At 32.2% G+C, this 19,825-nt stretch overlaps 1 protein-coding gene across 2 annotated transcripts in view; it reads left to right on the top strand.

Moving 5' to 3' along the window:
- Nell2 (neural EGFL like 2) overlaps positions 1-19,825 on the top strand; it is a 366,697-nt gene that overhangs the window by 105,683 nt on the left and 241,189 nt on the right. For both annotated transcript variants that reach the window (XM_076852784.1, XM_076852783.1), the window contains exons 4-9: positions 7,272-7,445; positions 7,534-7,630; positions 10,198-10,270; positions 10,446-10,528; positions 11,416-11,544; positions 13,080-13,182. In XM_076852784.1, coding sequence (XP_076708899.1) covers positions 7,272-7,445; positions 7,534-7,630; positions 10,198-10,270; positions 10,446-10,528; positions 11,416-11,544; positions 13,080-13,182 — 659 coding nt within the window. The remainder of the gene's footprint in view (positions 1-7,271; positions 7,446-7,533; positions 7,631-10,197; positions 10,271-10,445; positions 10,529-11,415; positions 11,545-13,079; positions 13,183-19,825) is intronic.

Genomic DNA, 19,825 nt, shown 5'->3' with positions numbered 1-19,825 from the left:
GTGATTTTTAATTTAGGGTAGTTAATGCTCATTAAAGAGAAAAGAGAAAATAAAGGATAATAAAGAGAAGGTTGGAAATCACTCATGCCTCTATCACTCAAACAATCACTTTAAAAATGTTGGTACATTTTGTTCCAAGTATGTGTCTTTCCCATAGTCACAATTTTAAGGTATCAGTTAGGTCTCTGAAAGGTTATAAGGTGATTTTTCAAAGGTGTCTGGTGGGTGGGCAATTTATAGAACAGGTGGTAGGCTGTGGTAAAAGAATTTGGAACAAAAAATAACAAAAAGGTGCCCTGGTAGGTCATTAATCAGGAAGCAAGATACATTAGATAGGGACTTCACATAACTTCTTAGGATGCTGCTGTCATTAGCACAAAGAAGTATTCCTGTCCCTCCTTTCCTAGCTGCACTCCATCAATATTCTGAGTCTCAGGAAGGAGTGTGGATTATAGGGGTATATCATGGGCTTGCCCCTGGTTGTACCACCGGAAGGAAGAGGGAGGATTTGATTTCTTTTCTTTTTGAAATGAATATGATAGCTAACGTTTGCAATCCTTACCAAATGTTTTGTCTCTGTTGAGTATTCTTAAATTAATTCAGTCAAATTCTCACTAAACTCCTGAGAAAATTATTATCAGTATCTGTTTTTATAGTGTAGTTATAGCATCACCAGTATCTAAGAAGGGTACCTGGATGGGAAATCAGCCATCTTGCTTTTGAGTTCTGGTATTTAATCTCTCTGTTATGCTAAGCCTTGGTGTGGTGGCAGAAAGGTTGGAGAGCTAGTGCTATCTCCTGAGAATCCATATAATGAGGAAAAGTATATTTTCTGACGTTTTCCTTGATCAAAATATGCCCAATGCTCGTTATATATATTTTTAAACTTCTACTAATGCAGTAATCATATTTCCATGCTGATTTGTATATTCATATGGTTTTGTATGTCTTTATAGTGACTGGTTTTGAAGACATTCTATTTCAAAAATTTCTTTACCAATTTTGAATTAACTCTTTTGAACTGTCTTCCAGTTTATTAATGAAAGCTATTATGTATCAAGTACTAACCATATGCTAGGCACATTTCTCAATGTTTTACACCATCTCTGTAAATTTTTCTGTATTGCATTTCTATTTCATTAAAAACAGAGTATGTACTAATGAGAATAAAATAAATGTTTGATAAAATACTAAACTTCTAAAAGGGGTTGTTCTTGTTAGTAGGGCATAGTGTCTTCTTCATTGTTATAAAGTTGCCATTATTATCAAATTTAAAAATTCAGTATAAATGTCATTTTTAATAGTATCTAGAGCGGGGATACCTGGTAGGAACAATAGAATTCTTGCCTCAATATGTTAAGAATCACAAGTGTATAGCAATGTGGTGGTATGTTTGAGAATGTAATTTTTTAAAATAACAAATATTTCTCTATCATTATAGAACTCTCTAGCTGAATTGATAAAAATATATACTCATTATTAAATAATAAGATAAAATGTACTCTTATAAAAATTATCTCAGAACTGTTTAATATCACTAATCATCATGGAAATGCAAATCACAACTTCAATGAGGTATCATCTCTCTTCAATTAGAATGGCTATTTTCAAAAAAAGACAATAATGAATGCTGGGGAAGTTGTAGAGAAAGGGGAACTCATACACCCTTGGTAAGAGTACAAGCGTGTTGTACTCTTATGGAAAACAGAATGGAAGTACCAAAAAAAAAAAAAGATTAACCACCAGTGATCTTACTACTGGATAAATATCCAAAGGAAAGGAAATCAGTATGCCTGCATTCCTTTGGTTATTGAAGTACTATTCACAATAGTCAAGATATAGAATCAATCTAAAAGTGCATTAAAGAATGAATGGATATATATCTACAATGGAATATTATTTATCCATAAAAAGAACTAATCCTATCATTTGTACCAACATTGATGAATCTGGAAGATGTTACACTAAATGAAATAAAGCCAGGCATAGAAAGACAAGTATTGCTTGATCTCACTCAAAGATGGAAACTAAAACATTGATATTACAGAAGTAAAAAGTAGAATAGTGGTTATCAGATACTGGGAATGAGGAAGGGGGGATGGGGAGACATGGGTTAATAGGTAGAAAATTATGGTTAGATAGGAAGAATAAATTATAACACTTGCAGGGTGATTATAGTTAACAATTCATTATATATTTTAAAACCTTTAGAAGAGAGGATTTTGAATATTCTCACCAAATGAAATGATAAGTGTTTGAGATATGGATATGATAATTATTCAAAATTTTTATTATACATTGTATGGATTGGATTATCACATTGTACTTCATAAATATGTATAGTCATTTCAGTTGAAAATAAAATTTAAAAAGTATTCTTTGATTGGTGGCTATTGAATAAAATCCAAACAATTTGGTGTTTTATTTATTCTTCTTAATTTCTGAATATGATTTACATTTTCGATTACTTATATTTTTCTTTATATCTTAACATAGAATTTTTACTATATACCTGCACATGAATATATACACATTAATATGTGTATATATATAAACTTTTACTGTGTATATATATACATATTGACATGGACATATACATACATGTGTATAATGCTTTCTTACATTATTTCCCTTTATTTGAAATTCCCTAAAGTACTATTGTTAACATTTTGGCATTATCCATCTTGACCTTTTATTTCTCCAAATAGATTGGTGTGCACAAAGTTTTGCCAAACAAAATGGGTTATATAGAGCTTTTTTTCTTTATTTACTAGTACACTGTATTGTTTTTACTTACTAGTAAACTATTGTTTCATTTCAAAATCTTGTTTTTTTGTAGAGCAACATAGTGTTCTAGAATACAGATGCATCATAGTTCTTTTATGAATGAATAATTGGAATTTCTGATTTTAAATAATTTAAAAATATTTTTAAAGATTTTATTTTAATAAAAACCTGAATTTTCTCTATGATATGTGAATGCTAACACAAAATAAAGGGGGGGGCAGGGAGAATAGACCTTCATTGGATTAGACAAAGCAGAATGAAGGTAGAGAAGGAGGGATTGGAATAAGATAGACAGTAGAATAAATCAGATATAACTTCCTATGCTCATATTTGAATACATGATCAGTGAAACCCCACCATATATACAACTATAAGGATGGAATCCTAATAAGTTATGCTCCATGTATGTATAATATGTCAAAATGGACTCTATTATCATGTATATCTAAAAATAACAAATAAAAAGGATTTATTTAAAAATAGTTCCTAGTTATTTCCTCTCGATTTAAAAAATATCTGTGTTGATATCTCTGATTTTGTTGTTTTGAGTCTTCTCTCTATTTCTTTTGGTTAGTTTAGCTAAAGGTTTATCAATCCTATTTATCTTTTCAAAGAACTAACCCTTTGATACACGATGTTTGTAATTTTTGTTTATTCTCAATTTTTGGCTCTGATCTTACTATTTCCTGTCTTCTGTTTCTCTTATTGATTTTGCATTTCGTTTCTTCTTGCTTTTTTAGGGTCTTGAGGTGTAATACTAGATTACTTATTTGGGATCTTTCTTTTATTTATTTTTTATATAGATATTTAATGCTGTAAGCTTTCCTCTTAGAACTGCATTCATACTTCTCAGAGATTTTGATATGTTGTATCTGTGTTCTTATTTGTTTTTAAGATTATTTTTTGGTTGTCCCCTGATTTCATCTATGACCCATTCCTTATTCAAAATCATATTATTTAATTTCTATAGTGTTAAAAAGATTTCTGTGTTTTTTTTTTAAATCTTGCAACTGATTTCTAACTCCATTCTGTTATGATCTGATCATATGCAGGGAATTATCTTTATTTTCCTTCCTTTCTTTTTTTTTGTTGTATTTACTAAGACTTGCTTTGTGTCCTAAAATATAGTCTATTTTGGAGAAGGTTCCATGTGTAGCTAAGATAAATCACATTTATTTGTTGATGAATGAAATATTCTTTAGATATCTGCTAGGTCCATTGATTAATTTTTCATTAAGAAAACTTTATTTTTTTAGTTCTGGAGACTCTTTGCTTAGTTTATGTCTGGATGCCCTGTCTATTGGTGAGAAAGGTATATTGAAATCACCAAACATTATTGTTTTGGGGTCTTAGTCTTTGTATCAAGTAGAGTTTAAGTAAGTAGATGACTGACTTTGGGGAATAAATACTTATAATCATTATATCTTGTTGGATGATTACCTTAACCAGTATTGAATTATCTTCTTTGTCTCTTCTGATTAATTTTGGTTTAAAATCTATATTTTCTTAGAGTTTTATTTAAGATTTTAAATAAATCTTCCATGAGCATCTTCTGAATACATCAGTGCTTATTTGTGCTGTTATTATAGTAGGGTAGATTTTTAGATTTGGAACTGCTAGTTTAAAAAGTATTCTTGTTTAATATTGAATACTTTTCCAAATTACCTTTCAAGATGCTCCTGTAAGTTTATGAACAAATCTTGAATCAGATTGTTGTTTCCCCACATTCTTATTCATAATGGACCTTATTATTCTTTTAACTTTTGATAATCTATTTGGTAAATCCACTGAGTTACTTTTTCTTACTGACATACAGCTCTTCTTCATGTATTATGAACATCAACCTCTAATCTATTAAATATTTCATTTTGTCTTATAAAATGCCATTTGTTGTCTAATTTTATTTATACTATTTTTTTCCATTAAGAAAACTATATTTTTTATATAGTTAAAATGTAATTAACTATGTTTTACTATGTGGCTTCTGTTTTATTCCAAATTCTTCTTTCTTTCAATTATGACTAATTTCCTTCTTCTGTAGGATTATCCCCAGCAGCATACACACATACATAGTGTTTCTTAACAACAGTAAAAATCTCCCTTTACTACATGTCTTTGAGAATCTACTTTTCTATTGCTCCTAAAATGTTTCTTCATTTTCTTTTATTTCTCTTTGCCCATTCTCTTTTGAACCTATTCAATCAGACTTTTCATTTAAAAATTTCCCCAAATAGCATTAGGGTTACCAGACACAAATCGACAGGTTAAGTCTTCATCTTACTTGATCTGTCAGTGGCATTTGACACACTCCTGCTTTCTTGAGGCATGTTCTTTATTACTAAACCTTTGCGATACCTCTCTCACTTTTCTCTCTAATCTTGCTGACCAAATTTGCTGATTTCCTTTGCTGATTCCTCCTCAAAATGGCCAGGCTTCTAATTCTGTGTTAATTGCCTGTCAATCCCTGTGTCTTTATGGCTATTTATATGATCTATGTTCCTGTGACTCTCACATTGCTTTGTTCATTATAAACCTCTTTATTTCAGACTTACAAATTTATTTCCCCCTGCTCATGTATCCTCTTCAGTGTTTATTAACAACACACAATATAAACATAATATCTGAGTTTATTGTATTTTTAATTTTATTTTTAATTTAAATTAAATTTATTTTTAACATATAAAAACATGAAATTGTCCATATTAATGGGATTCCATGTGATATTTCAATACATGCACACATTGTGTGATGTTTAATTCAGGCTAAATATGTCTGTTGCTTCAAATACTTACCATTTCTTTTTGTTAAAAAGTTTTTTAAAATGTATAGTACATTATTGTTACCCATAGTCACCCCACTGTGCAATAGCACCTCAGAAGTTCTTGCTTCTATCCAACTGCAACTTTAGTAATCATTGGCCAAAGTTTCTCTCTCTACCACTTTCCCCACCCTATGGTAACCATCATTCTATTCTGAACTTTATGAGTTCAGCTTTTCTATATTCCACTTATGAGTGAGATCATGCAGTACTTTTCTTTTTGTGCTTGGCTTTTTTAACTTAACATAATGATCTCCATTTCCATCCATGTTGTTGCAAATGACAGGATTTCATTCTTTTTTTGTTTTAATGGATGACTAGTATTCTGTTCTGGGTATTTACCACATTATCTCTGTTTGTCAGTTGATGGACATGTTTTCATTTCTTGACTATTGTGAATAGTGGTATAATGTTACTATGAACATGGAAGGGCTCTTAGATATCTATTCTACATACTTATTTTATATTCTTTGGAGATATATAAGCATAAATGCACATATATGTACACACACATATTAGTAGTGACATTTCTGGATTATATGATAGTTCTATTTTTTATTTTTAAAGCACCTCCATACTGTTTTCCATAATGCTGTACTAATTTTCATACCTACCAGCAGTATGAATGGGTTCCTCTTTCTCTACATCTTGATTCAGTTTTCTTAAGCTTGCTCCTCCCATATTCTGCATATCAATAAACGCATTTCTTATTTTTTGCTTATTCATGTTTAACTCATTGAAGTAAAAAACCCAGTCTCCACTAAATTGTTCTGTTTTGTCAACACTCTACATCAGCAAATTATGACAGCTTAATTTTCCACATATATGTAACATAGAAGCAATTTCCTTTCAAAAAAAATTTTTTTAGTTGTAGATGGACACAATACCTTTATTTGTTTTTAATTTTATATGGTGCCAGGGATTGAACCCAGTGCCTCACACATGCTAGGCAAGTGTTCTACCCCTGAACCACAACCCCAGCCCAATAAACAATTTCTATCTTATCTGTTACAACTTCCCTGGTCTAAGACACCGCTCCAGTGGATTATTGCAATAGCACAAAACTAACTTTCCTGCTTTGGTTCCCTTCCCAACCCTTATTTAGTCATTCTTTCTTATTGCTGAACAACATTCCTTGTACTATTATATAACAATTTGTTTAGCCAGTCACCCACAGAGGAACTTCTGGATTGTTTAAGTTTCTAACATTAATATAAACAATTTTTTATCCTTTGGTTAGAGAGAGAAGATTTTGATGGGGATTCTTTTGATCTGCATTATTTGGTATTTCTGAAATATGGGCTTCTTTAGCTCCAAGTCTGGTATATAGTAGGGAAAAAATAAAAAGGGTCATGAAGTCCCTAACTGGTTTTCTCTCTTTATCTATAGTCTCTTCTCCCCCACCCCCACTCTGCAACAAATTTAAACTTATCTTTTAACTGATACATAAAACCATAACAATTATATATATTTATAGGGTATCTTGTGATGTTTTAATACATATATATATTGCATAGTGTTTTAAACTCTTATGTTTGTTTTATATTTAGTATCTAACTGTGCTCAATGGGAGGAATGGGAACATTTATCTATTCTGGATAGATGTTACCTCAATAATTTCTGAACTTAATTTTTGATGTGTCCCTTTTGGCTCTTCTCTCTGTAGGTATCTGGAACTAGAAAGCAGTGGCCATCGGAATGAAGTCAGACTGCATTACCGCTCAGGCAGTCACCGTCCTCACACAGAAGTGTTTCCTTACATTTTGGCTGATGACAAGTGGCACAAGCTCTCCTTAGCCATCAGTGCCTCCCATTTGATTTTACACATTGACTGCAATAAGTAAGTGAAATGTTCTCACTTCAGGAAATTGAAGATTCTAAGAAATGACTCTCTGTTCATGTTCCTCCTCTGATTTTTCTTTTTACAGAATTTATGAAAGAGTGGTGGAAAAGCCCTCTACAGACTTGCCTCTGGGCACAACATTTTGGTTGGGACAGAGAAATAATGCACATGGATACTTCAAGGTATCTTTTGGTTATAGTCTGAGCATAAACTGTGAATGTTTTCTAATGAGTTTGGATAAGCTTGTTTCACTTTTTATGGTGTGGATCAAAAATAAGATAGGTGCACTTTTTAAATTTGTATCTATTTCTATTTTCCCTTTTTCCCCCTTTTACACTGGTCTTTTATTTAATTGGCACAATGACTTCTCAGTGAGTTTGATCCTTAAACATTATAGAGATGATCACAGGCTGCAATTGGGACAGTTAACATGTCATTCTTAAAATTAAGCATTCAAAGCAATAAAAATCTAAAATATTAACATACAGATAAATACTCTATGACTGAAATATAACCTTTGGTGATACTTTTAAAGGATGTTAACTAGAAAATTTGAAGCTTTTTAATATTCATTATTCATTGTCTCCTCATACTCCAGAAAGTAAGAAAAGAATACATTATGTACACAAATCTGTCCAAAAAGAGAGAAGTCATAATTTATATCTTTTTTTAGTGTGTACTTAGAACCCCTTCACAGAAATACATAATTGGAGAGGATCAAAAGATTTAATTTCAGCTAGGTGCTGTATCAGACGCCTATAATCCCAGTGGCTTGGGAGGCTGAGGCAAGAGGATCAGGATTGAGAGTTTCAAAGCTAGCCTCAGCAAAAGTGAGGCACTAAGCAACTCAGTGATACACTATCTCTAAATAAAATACAAAATAGGGCTGGGGATGTGGCTCAAGTGGTCAAGTGCCCCTGAGTTCAATTCCTTGTCCCCCCTGCCAAAAAAAAAAAAAAAAAAGAAAAAAAGAAAAAAGATTAATTTCAGTGTTTTAAGGATGAAGAAATAAAGTCCAGAGAGTTGCTTGGCTGCAAGCACATAATGCAACCATTTTCTCCCAGTGACTGTAACAGTGCCTGCCACACAGAAACGGCTTAATGAATGGTTGTTAAAGAATGATAGGTGATATGTACAACTCATGGATTTTATGATAGGGGTACAAATAAATTTAAAATTGTGTTCTAAGCAAAGCATATAATTTTTAGAAAGGTAATTTGTTGTAAAACTTGTTTAAACATTATTGCCTGGTGCTTTGAACGTACTATTCCTACTTATCCCTACCCTTGCTAGTGTTAATACATTGTCCTTTCTTCCTCATACACATCTGCATGAACCTATTCAGAGAGGTTAAGTGAGTTGCCCAAACCCAGGCAACTAATAAGTGACACATGTGGAAAATTGATTCCATGCATGCAATTTCTAAAAATCAATGTTCTTGTCCCATGTAAGGGATGGAAGATTCATGCTGTGAGATCTAAATTTCTCCTCAACTGAATTATGAACGTCTTTCCCAGGGAGCCCAGATGTGACTTCATGGTCCTCACACATCAATTATGTGTACAACTCTGTGGATAATCATCTGTATTATAGCCAGTGAATGGTCTCCATTAGAATTTGTACAGTACATAAACTGTATAACTATATGTAAAGCCTTTTTTAACATTGCTGCTTTTAAGTGATAGAGGAGTTTGTGCAGGAGTTATCTTCTCTGTCCAAAACTCAAGCGAACAACAAATCCAGTAATCGCCACACAGTATACCAAAATGTTTATCATTCATAGTGATACCTGCTATTAATCAGAGTACACATGTGAAAGATAAACAGACAAGTATTTAACTAGTAAATCTCTATGGGTACATTCAGAATTGCCTTCATAACATGTTGGAACTTTTACCCATGCTATTAGACATTTTGTTTGCATTTTTCAAAGGAATAAAGGAAATATCAGTTAAAGGAAAAAAAAAGTTGATGAAGGAAGAGAGAGGTGATGAATGAAAGAGACAGCTGGATGTGTCTGATGAGATAATTTCTGAGTTACCATTGGCCTTTGCTTTAAGAGCTCAGCAAGCTGGAAGCTAATTATACCTTAATGACTAAGGATGCATGTAAATTTTGCCTATAAACATGGGATGAAGCCTTCAGTGTAAAACAGGTCATTTCCAGCTGGCATTTTATGTTAAACTTTCTGTATTCTTAAAGACTCATCACTGAATCTTGCTGCAGCTGTTTAATAAATCTATTGTCCTTTTTGAGTTGAGAAATTAGTTTTAAAATATCCCACTGAAAAATGAGAAATGCTCAAATGTGCATTGCCTTAAAGACTTACTTTTTCTATTCTCTTCTTTTTGATGATTAAACTTAATTCAAAATTGGTAATAACGTCAGTGTTTCTGAAGCTAGAAGTGAATTTTAGGTTAATTTTTAAAGGTCATTTTCAAGTCCTACTTCTGTGGCTAACTAAAAATAACTTCTCCAAACAACCTGACTATCACCACTTAATTATATCTTGACATTTAATCTTAAGGCTTTAAAAATATTATCAATAAGAGACTACATGGGTAATAATCTGTTTTGCCTGATGAATTTCTTTCCCTTGGTATGAAGTAGAAGGAATATATTTAAAAAGACTCTTTACTCAGGGATTTTGGTGAATCCGTTCTTTAATGTTTTCTTCATGAACTTGACTATAGAACATAATTTGGGTAAATGAAAACAATATTTCTCTTTTTTTGTTTTTCACACACAGGGTATAATGCAAGATGTGCAATTACTAGTCATGCCCCAAGGATTTATTGCTCAGTGCCCAGATCTTAATCGCAGTAAGTCTATTTGTCCTTCCACTGTGTTATATGATGAAAAGTGTGCTTCTTGGTTAATTTTGTCCAGAATGTCAGTTTGAAATTGGAGTTCACATCTAATGGATGTCAGCATAGACTTAATCACATTGAGCCCCTTATAAATACAATTTGACCAATGTTGTGTTTGTATTTCCAGCCTGTCCAACTTGCAATGACTTCCATGGACTTGTGCAGAAAATCATGGAGCTGCAGGATATTTTAGCCAAAACATCCGCCAAGGTAAAAGCTACTCACAAGTATAGTGAAGAAACTAAGAAATCCTTGAGGTTTCAAACAGTTCTTTTTATAACCATTGATTTTCTCCTTTGAAACATTCCTTATACCATACTATTGGTAGGACTGAATCTAAATCCTTGCTCAAGGAGAAGGCTTATAAATATTCAGACCCCAGCCATCTGTATACCAAATGATTCAGTAAATCAGGAATAAAGCAGATTACCTTTTATCCCTTGCTTATCACACAGCAAGATTTATTTTTAGTTTAAGTTTTTATTATTAGTTATTCCTACTTAGCTTTTTGTTATAAGCCAGAGGCAGCAAGACTGTGTAAAGAATATGGATACTATAATTTAGTCAAGGAAATGGTTTCACAAATGCTTTCTAAAACTATTTTACAATTATAGGTTGATTCACTAATGTCTTAAGCATATATCAGGTTTTCTGACAATTTCACTGGATTTTTTATTTTGCACAATAGTTATGAATTACCTGAAGGTTGTGTTGTATAGTGTATGACTTGTTATTTATATGATATAACTCCTACATTTACTTTTTCACTTGAGTGAACATATTAATGAGGCAACATTTTTTTAAAAAAACATAGAAAACGCTTTTCTGCATTGAGTGATATGATTTTGAATTAGACATTGATTTGTGTTTTATAAATTGTTCTTTTTGTTTTAAAGGCAAAAATTTTTCGCAAAAAGTAAAGAAGGAAAACCCCTTTCTTTTAAATTAAATGTTTAAATATGTTAATAATTAGGTGGATGATGGGTACAGATATCATTATTGCTAGATCCTTAAAAAACTTAGATGGCTGCCAGAATGTTTTGCATTTCTGTGTTGCTGGGATGGTGAACAATGTGAACCCTTCTTTTGTGGCACAGCTGTCTCGAGCTGAACAGCGAATGAATAGACTGGATCAGTGCTATTGTGAGAGGACTTGCACCATGAAGGGAACCACCTACCGAGAATTTGAGTCCTGGACAGATGGCTGTAAAAACTGCACATGCCTGGTATGGCTTCCATTTGTGTTCAGAGGAAGGGAACTCATATGTTCACACTTCTTTAAAAATTTATTAAAACAATGTAATCATGAAAATTTCAAGACCCATTTCCTCAAGACACAACATTAAAGTGCCAGAAAACCTGGTCACATCTAAGAAACCCTGTGTTGCATTATTAAAACACTTTCTAGTCTGTAAAGATGATTATGGTTTAGGAATGCTATAAAGTTTATGTTTATTGATACACACATGAAGTGAGCAATTTAAATTAGCATACTAAGGTGATTCTCAAAGGATTCTCTTATAGTCCTCATTAGCATTTCCATGGATTTTGACCCTTTTCATTTTATTAATACATTTTAGTGACAGTAAATTGTAAATAGCATTAAATATCATGTTCAAATTGAGCAATGTAAACAAATAATGGAGTTTAAAAAATAAGATTATCTTTAATAGTTTACTAATGCAGTGGAATACAAACCATAGACTTTAAATGAACATGATTTTGGTATAATTGCTCACAAATAAGGTAGACTATTTTAATGCATTATTATTTTATAACAGTATATTTATATTTTATAACAGTATATTCAAAAGTTCAAAATGAGTTTGGTTTTGAACTTTTAAATTTCACATTGAACTCATCTGATAAAAAGTAGTCTTTCTGGAGAGAAATCAAAGATCTATGTGAATTAACCTTTAAAACAATTTTTCCATGTTCATCTCGTTTTTTTCAAAAGTAGAATGTCATGTAAATAAGAAAGTAGTTCAGAAATAACTGAGTGTATGTAAGAGATGAAGAGAGAAAGAGCGGATTTTTATTCAATAAAATAGCATATTTCTGCCAAAATTATAACACTTTACAAATCCAGTAAAGCCTTCCCAGTCTTGTTAAATGGACAACAAAAAAATCTAATTGAGTAAAATCCAAGGTATGTTATAGCAAAGTCAATAAAATGAGTATGAAAGCCTAAGTAGGCAACCACCTGAGATCTTCAGATGACCTTAAGGAATCAAATTCCTTGTGGGCCTGTCTGCAGTTTGGGGGCATCCTTGTGGTAATCGTCAATACTAGCTTGCTTTGTAGGGGTAGCCTGTCCAGTCTTACATATTCATTAAATATTCTTAAGACTGGGACTTCCATGATGGTAGCAGCTAGTCAAGAAATTTCCTGGTTTGTTGATGTTCATTTTGTGAGTAATCTGGGGATAATTGGGTGCTCCAAGCCTGCTCTGAGCCTGCTATTCCCCTTGTTGTGTGGTGCCCTTCCCATCACCTGAGTCCATATCCACTTCTCTACAGAAGATTAGGACTCTAGTTAATTTAGGATCAGTTGCTTGACAAAAGATTGGGATCAGTCACCAAATATGTTATCACTCAACTTTTATTGCTGTGGGTCACTGTATATGGATGTTATTGTATAATAGCTAAAGGAAATAGGGTATTTATATGAAGAGTTTGACATTTTAAAAATGGATCAAAAAAAACCTTGGAGACTGTTTAATTCCTACTTAGAAATTCTTTAAATATTGTTTGCTTTTCAGAATGGAACCATCCAGTGTGAAACTTTGATCTGTCCAGTTCCTGACTGCCCACTTAAATCAGCTCCTGCATATGTGGATGGCAAATGCTGTAAGGAATGCAAATGTAAGCATAAATTTTATGATGAATACTTTCTGTGGAAAAAATAAAACTTTATATTAATAAATGTTTAACCTACTGATTTAATATGGGCAAGATAAGTAGCTTTTTGAAATAATGGAATAGTTAGAATTTCTCTATTTTGCTTGATTTGTGCTTTTCCATTTTGAAATTTTGTTCTTTTTTTTTTTTAATAGGATAAAGTCTTTCTTGGAACAATCTATTCTGTATAGTGATGGTGGTAGGAAAGATGTGTAAGAATCTTACTGGAAGACATTTCACCTATTGCATTGCTTAATATAAATACCTCCAAAGTAGATCAAGAATAGTCCACACTTGGCTGCAATAACAAAGGAAATTCATGATACAAGTGACCTTCAACAGCAGATGGATATACTGCTGCATTAGCCTAAATAACAGAAGTCCACATTATTTTAGAATCTTCCAGTGGTGATGGGGATGGCCTCAATTCAGAAAAAAATGTCTCACACACTAAGGAAGCTTTTCTACCTTTTAGCTCATATTGTATGAGCTTGCTCCTGTAGCTATCCTCAAATGGGTGCTAGATCATTCATTAGTAAAAGAAATCAGTTCATCTATGTTGCTTATAATTTAAATGCCTTCTCCTTAATCCTTTTTAAAAGGAGTTCTTATTTTACTATTTTTTTTTTTGTAAAAGAGAAACATACTAACACTGAGTTATTATAAAGTTTGCAGAGTATATAAAGCTGTGTAAGTTCAAGTGTATTCAAATGTATGCATTCAAGATAGAGGGAGGAAGGGAGGGAAGGGGGCAAAAAGAGAAATGTGGTGGAGGAAGAGGGAGAGGGAATTACTAGTGGCTTTTAAGGTGGTTTTATGTGCACCTTACTCCTTTGTCATACATTGCTCTTGCCTACACAGTGAGCCTGTACTGCTGTTGTTGAGATTGACATTATCAGAGAAAAATCAGGAAGTTGCTTTGTAGTTCATTGATTTCATTCCCTCAGGAGCTCATTTATTTTTAATTTTATTAGGATTTACATTAAAGCCAGTCTATTTCATGAAAGTGTAGGAACCTAGTCAAGTAAATTTGGAGAACCTATAAAGGATTGAATATAATTAATTGTTTTAACACATGTCATTAGCTAATTTCCTTAGTGAGAATTAATTTGAGGTTTCCTTGGACATCTCTTAATAACTAGAAGCTATGGTGATGTTCTGTGATTTTCTTAGTAGGTATTTGGAGCTATGAAGAAAGCAGATTAAATATAGATCTTCCTAATTATAATACAACAATAGCTGGAATCATACTTTCTATTCAACTTTCATCCTTTCCTCCCATAATTCTATGTTATTACCAGTGAACATGACAGATTTGCATTAAGTGATGTCAATTTTATTGGATATAGGCTGATTAAAATAATGGGCCATTGTGATGGATGCATTAGTCAGAAATGGTGACTTTGAGTTTTGATTCTACCATTTGTCTCTATAACCAAGAGTAAGCTGCCTATTAAATCATATTAATTCTTGAAATCTTCCCAGCAAACATGCAAGCACAATGAAATGGTAAAATATTGTGAGATTCATTAATACATAATGTTTCTGGCAGACTTTGGTATTGATGGATAATTGACTATTTTACTCACATCTAAAATAGCGAATTCTGAAATTAACCAGTGCACAGACCACAGCATTCTTGGGGGGGAAAAAGCCAAATCAATTAAGTTGACTCATTTTATGTGGGTGAAAAGTCACAAGGATGATGTGACTTTGTCTTCCTGGTAATATCTGATGATATGTCAAATAAATGCCATGGGATATAGAGGGCTTATGACTATGTTTGTTTGTTATTTAAATGATTTGTACTTCTATTTTTAATGAATTCAGCATTTTGCTAGAGCTAGCAAGACAATGCCATAAAGAGGCATAGATCTTTTTCCTCCTCTAAGGGAAATAAGTGTTTAGTTCATATGGATATAGTTAGAGATTATTTAGGAAGGAGGTACAATTTTAAAACAAGTCACTAAGAATATTTTAGAAAATGTGCTTCTGAAAAGTTTCACATAAGACAGATACTTAACAACTATCACTGACTTTTTAGAAAGTGCAGATTTCTCTATATATTCTTACAGTAGGAAAAACAAAATAGTTATATCAGTAATTTTTTTATGTATGCATGTATGTGTTATCTTTTCTGTAACATGAGGAGAAAGTCTCATTTTCCTATATTAATGTCAATAGTAGTAGTACTTTATAACTTATGAGAACTTAATTTTATTGGAGTATACATTAATTTCCAAGGTGCTTACTCTTTTAAACACAAAAGCTCTCTTTTTAGACCTCTGTACTTACCCTATCTTTGAGATTTTTTTGATCAATTGCCTTTTAAAAAATTTGTTATAATTAGTTATACATGATAGTAGAATGCACTTTGACACATCATACATAAATGGATATAACTTCTCATTTATCTGGTTATAAATTATTTATGCCCAAAGTGTAGTAATGTTCTATTCATTCTACTATCCTTCTTCCCCCTATATTCCCTCCCCTCCCTTCATTCCCTCTGCCTAATCCAAAGTACCTCTATTCTTCCCTACCATAACCCATCCCGCCTTGTTATGAATTAGTATCTGCATGTTAGAGAAAATATTCATTCTTTGGTTCTTTGGGATTGGCTTATTTCACTTAGCATTATATTTTCCAGCTCCATCCATTTACCAGCAAATGGCATAATTTCATTCTTCTTTAAGGCTGAGTAATATTGTGTATGTATACCACATTGTATTTATCCATTTATCTATTGAAGGACAATTAGGTTGGTTCCATAGTTTAGCTTTTATGAGTTAAGCTGCTATAAACATTTTAAGTCCTTTGGGTGTAAACCGAGGAGCAGGATAGATAGGTCAAATGGTGGTTCCATTCCAAGTTTTCTGAGGAATCTCTATACTCCTTTCCATAGTGGTTGTACCAGTTTGCATTCCCACCAGCAATGTCCCCACATCTTTGTCAACATTTAGTCTTACTTATATTCTTGATAATTGCCATTCTGACTGGCAATTATGAAGAATATAATAAGATGTAAGATGAAATCTTAGAATAATTTTGATTTGCATTTCTCTCATGTCTAGAGATGTTGAACATTTTTTCATATATTTGTTGATTGATTATATTTCTTCTTTTATGAAGTGTCTGTTCAGTACCTCAGCACATTTATTGATTTGGTTATTTGTTTTTGAGTTATGTTTTTATTATTATTTTTTTTATTTTATTTATTTTATTTTTTTATTAATTTTTATTGTTGGTTGCTCAAAACATTACATAGTTCTTGATATATCATATTTCACACTTTGATTCAAGTGGGATATGAACTCCCATTTTTACCCCGTATACAGATTGCAGAATCACATCAGTTGCACATCCATTGATTTACATATTGCCATACTAGTGTCTATTGAGTTATTTATATATCGTGGAGATTAATGCTTTACCTGAGGTGCATGTGGTAAAGATTTTCTCCCATTCAAATTGCCTTTTAAGTGACATAAAAATCAATAAACTATATTCTTCAGTGAAATTTCTTTAAGAAGATAAATCATTTATTGTTTTCAAAGCTCTCGGAAAATAAAATACATAACCTAACTGCTCAAAGTTACTTTGCCAATATTGAAATGAATAAAACCATGTAATCGCCAGTCACTATTTGGTGTTCTTCAATTAATGCTTTCAGGCTTGTTTCATCAGAGTTGTTTGAACTATTCTAAGCAGTCCTGTTTGGTAGCCCCCATTTTTTTTCCCACTCAGTAACTTAGCTCCAACCCTTTATCTGAATATAAACAGTGATGAATAGCAATAAAGTGATTGTTCTAGAATGAAGAGGGAGAAGCAAGCTTTTTTTTATTTGAATATACATGAGGAAAATTGTGGGAGGAATTGCTTAACTTTTCCTGGCTCTACCATTGAGCTATTGCTGTGGAGTTAAATAGGTTAACATTCAAAGTCAAGAATGCAAATGCCAAACCATTAAGGTAATGGTAAACTACAAATATAATGAAGTCATTATCACTTTTTCAGGTTAGAAGGCACATTCCTTGTCCCTCTTTTGATTTGTACAACTCAAATGAGCACCAAAGAATGTTGCTTCCATCTTCCTAGCAAGAATATTTCATGACTTGTCCAGAATACACAGTTAGTGGTCCCAGAGAAATTCCACCAGACAGTGCCATGCTTTGTCAGTCAGCTTCCGTTTTTAAAATTATCCATTAAAATTAATCCAAGTAATTCACTTTTATCATTTGGAAGCTAAGCTCACTTCAGGTGTTCTTGAGTTCTAGTTGAGGCAAGGCAGAATTGTGAAGTAAGCAGAGTTATCCTTTATCATTTATCTTCTCCCCTTTCAGCCACCATCTTCCTATCCTTTGTCTTAGTCTCAGGCTTTTAACTAGTAAATAATGAGATTCAGTAACACAAATTCAAGATAGCCCTAGAAAACATAATGAATCAATATTTTGGGTGACATTAACTCTGAACTAGAAGGAGGTCAAGATCATTATAATATGTAAAATTTGACTCAGTTTAAAAAATAAAGAATGTCAGAAATAATTGACTAAGTTCTAGGACATAGAAAGTTACTAAAGTCACAGAAATTGGAAAACATAAAGTATCAGTGCGTTCATTTATTTTCTTCCAGTGAATTGTTGATTCAGGCTTTTACATGGAACTCTGCTTCACAGAAAAAGTGGTTCATGAAAATAGAGTATCTGAAATAATTCTGAGATGCTAGAACATCTTTTACTGAAGAGACTGTGTTTAAAAATAATAAGAAGGCAAATTTCTCTTTCCGTTACTTGAGAAATATGAAGTATGAAAATATGAATGTGATCATGAAAACTTGTTGGTGCTTGCTTAGTAGCAGTAGTACATGGTGTTTCCTCAGAGGCTTGATTTATATGAATAAATTAAAATTATTTTTCTTTTGATTGAACAAAATTAGAGTTTCAATACATAATATAGACTATATTTTAATATGCTTTTTAATAGACAGCAGCTTGTTTTAATTAAAGAGTCATCTTGGTTTAGATAAAATAGACTTACTATAATGTGTTTGCATATTGAGTAGTAATGTCTGTGGTTTACAAGTCCAATATTCTGAGTTTGAATTCTGGCTCTTCAGCTTATTTACTATGCATTTTGATCAAATCACTTAATCTCTCATGGTCTCCGTTTCCTCATCTGTAAAGTGGAGGTAATAATTATATATGCTGCTTAGAGTTTGTGTGAGGTTAAAGTGATTAAAACAATGTTAGCTATAATTATTTATATTAAAAGAATAATCCATGTCTTATTGTTTAAAAATACAAAGTAGTGAAATGGTTTCATTGGATCATACATCTAAAAGCTACCTAGGACCTCAAGGTATTTCAGATATGTTTGAAAGAGCCATTTGCTTTGGGGAAGGTAAGATTTCATTATTTCTATTTTACAAAAGATTAGTGAAGCCAGGTAAAGTAACTTTACTAGACTCAAACAGTACATAATGTGAGGATTTTTTTTCCTCTCAAATTGTGTTCTGATATATGGTACTACTTTCCCAAAACCTTTATCTTTCCCAAAACCTTTTATATGTAGGTATATCTAGATAAAGATTAACATTTAGAACTAATTTTTGTTCTATTTTCTGTGTGGTTTCTTTTACTCAGAATCATGTTTTTGAAATTCACTCATATTTATAGATGCAGATCATCTCCACCTATTACACTATTTTTGTCATTGATGCAGATAATTAATATTTGTTACTGTATATGTATATATATTATTTGGGTTAAGTTTACACATTTCAGTCTCTTGTTAAAGGACAATTAGGTGGTTTCTAGATTTTGACCATATGAATAGTACTTCTAGAAACATCTTTTTATATGGTTTTTGGTCTAATATATGCATGTATTTCTAATGAGTATATACCTAACATTGGAATTGTTAGGTTATAGGTTAAAGTTGTTTTACTCTGTGGCAAAACCATATTGCCAAATAGTCACCAACAACATATGAATATTCCAAGTTGTTCCACATACTCACTCACACTGACATTTTTCGTTTTAGCCTTTCTGATAAATGATGATGTTGGTACATGATATTACATTTATTTTAAATTTGTATTTCCCCAATGACCAATTAAGATGAACACCTTTTCATGTACAGCCATGTATCACTAAATGACTGGGACATGTTCTGAGGAATGCATCATGCGGTGCTTTTGTTGTTGTGTGAATGTCAGAGTGTGTACTTACACAAACCTAGATGGTGTAGACTACTTCATGTGTAGGCCATGTAGCATATAAATATGATATAGCCTATTCCTACGGCCAAAATGAACACAGCAATGCAAGATTCAATCAAGTATATGATAAAATCATGCAGTCAAGAGATGGGATAGCCATCAGATGTATGAGGCTGCTGCTGATATAATACAACATTACTGTTCTATAGAAAACCTTTTATATATACATTCTAAAATGGTAATAAAATCATAGTACAGTGAATACACAAACCAGTAACATAGTCATTATCAAGTATTAGGCACTTGTACATGATTATACGTATTGCAGTTTTGTACAATGGGCAACACTGTAGGTTTGCTTACATCAGTATCACCACAAACACATGA

This window comes from Callospermophilus lateralis, chromosome 4 (assembly GCF_048772815.1).
Source record: "Callospermophilus lateralis isolate mCalLat2 chromosome 4, mCalLat2.hap1, whole genome shotgun sequence".
NCBI lineage: Eukaryota > Metazoa > Chordata > Mammalia > Rodentia > Sciuridae > Callospermophilus > Callospermophilus lateralis.
The sequence above is the reverse complement of the archived record's forward strand: the minus strand, read 5'-3'. Positions and strand labels throughout refer to the sequence as shown.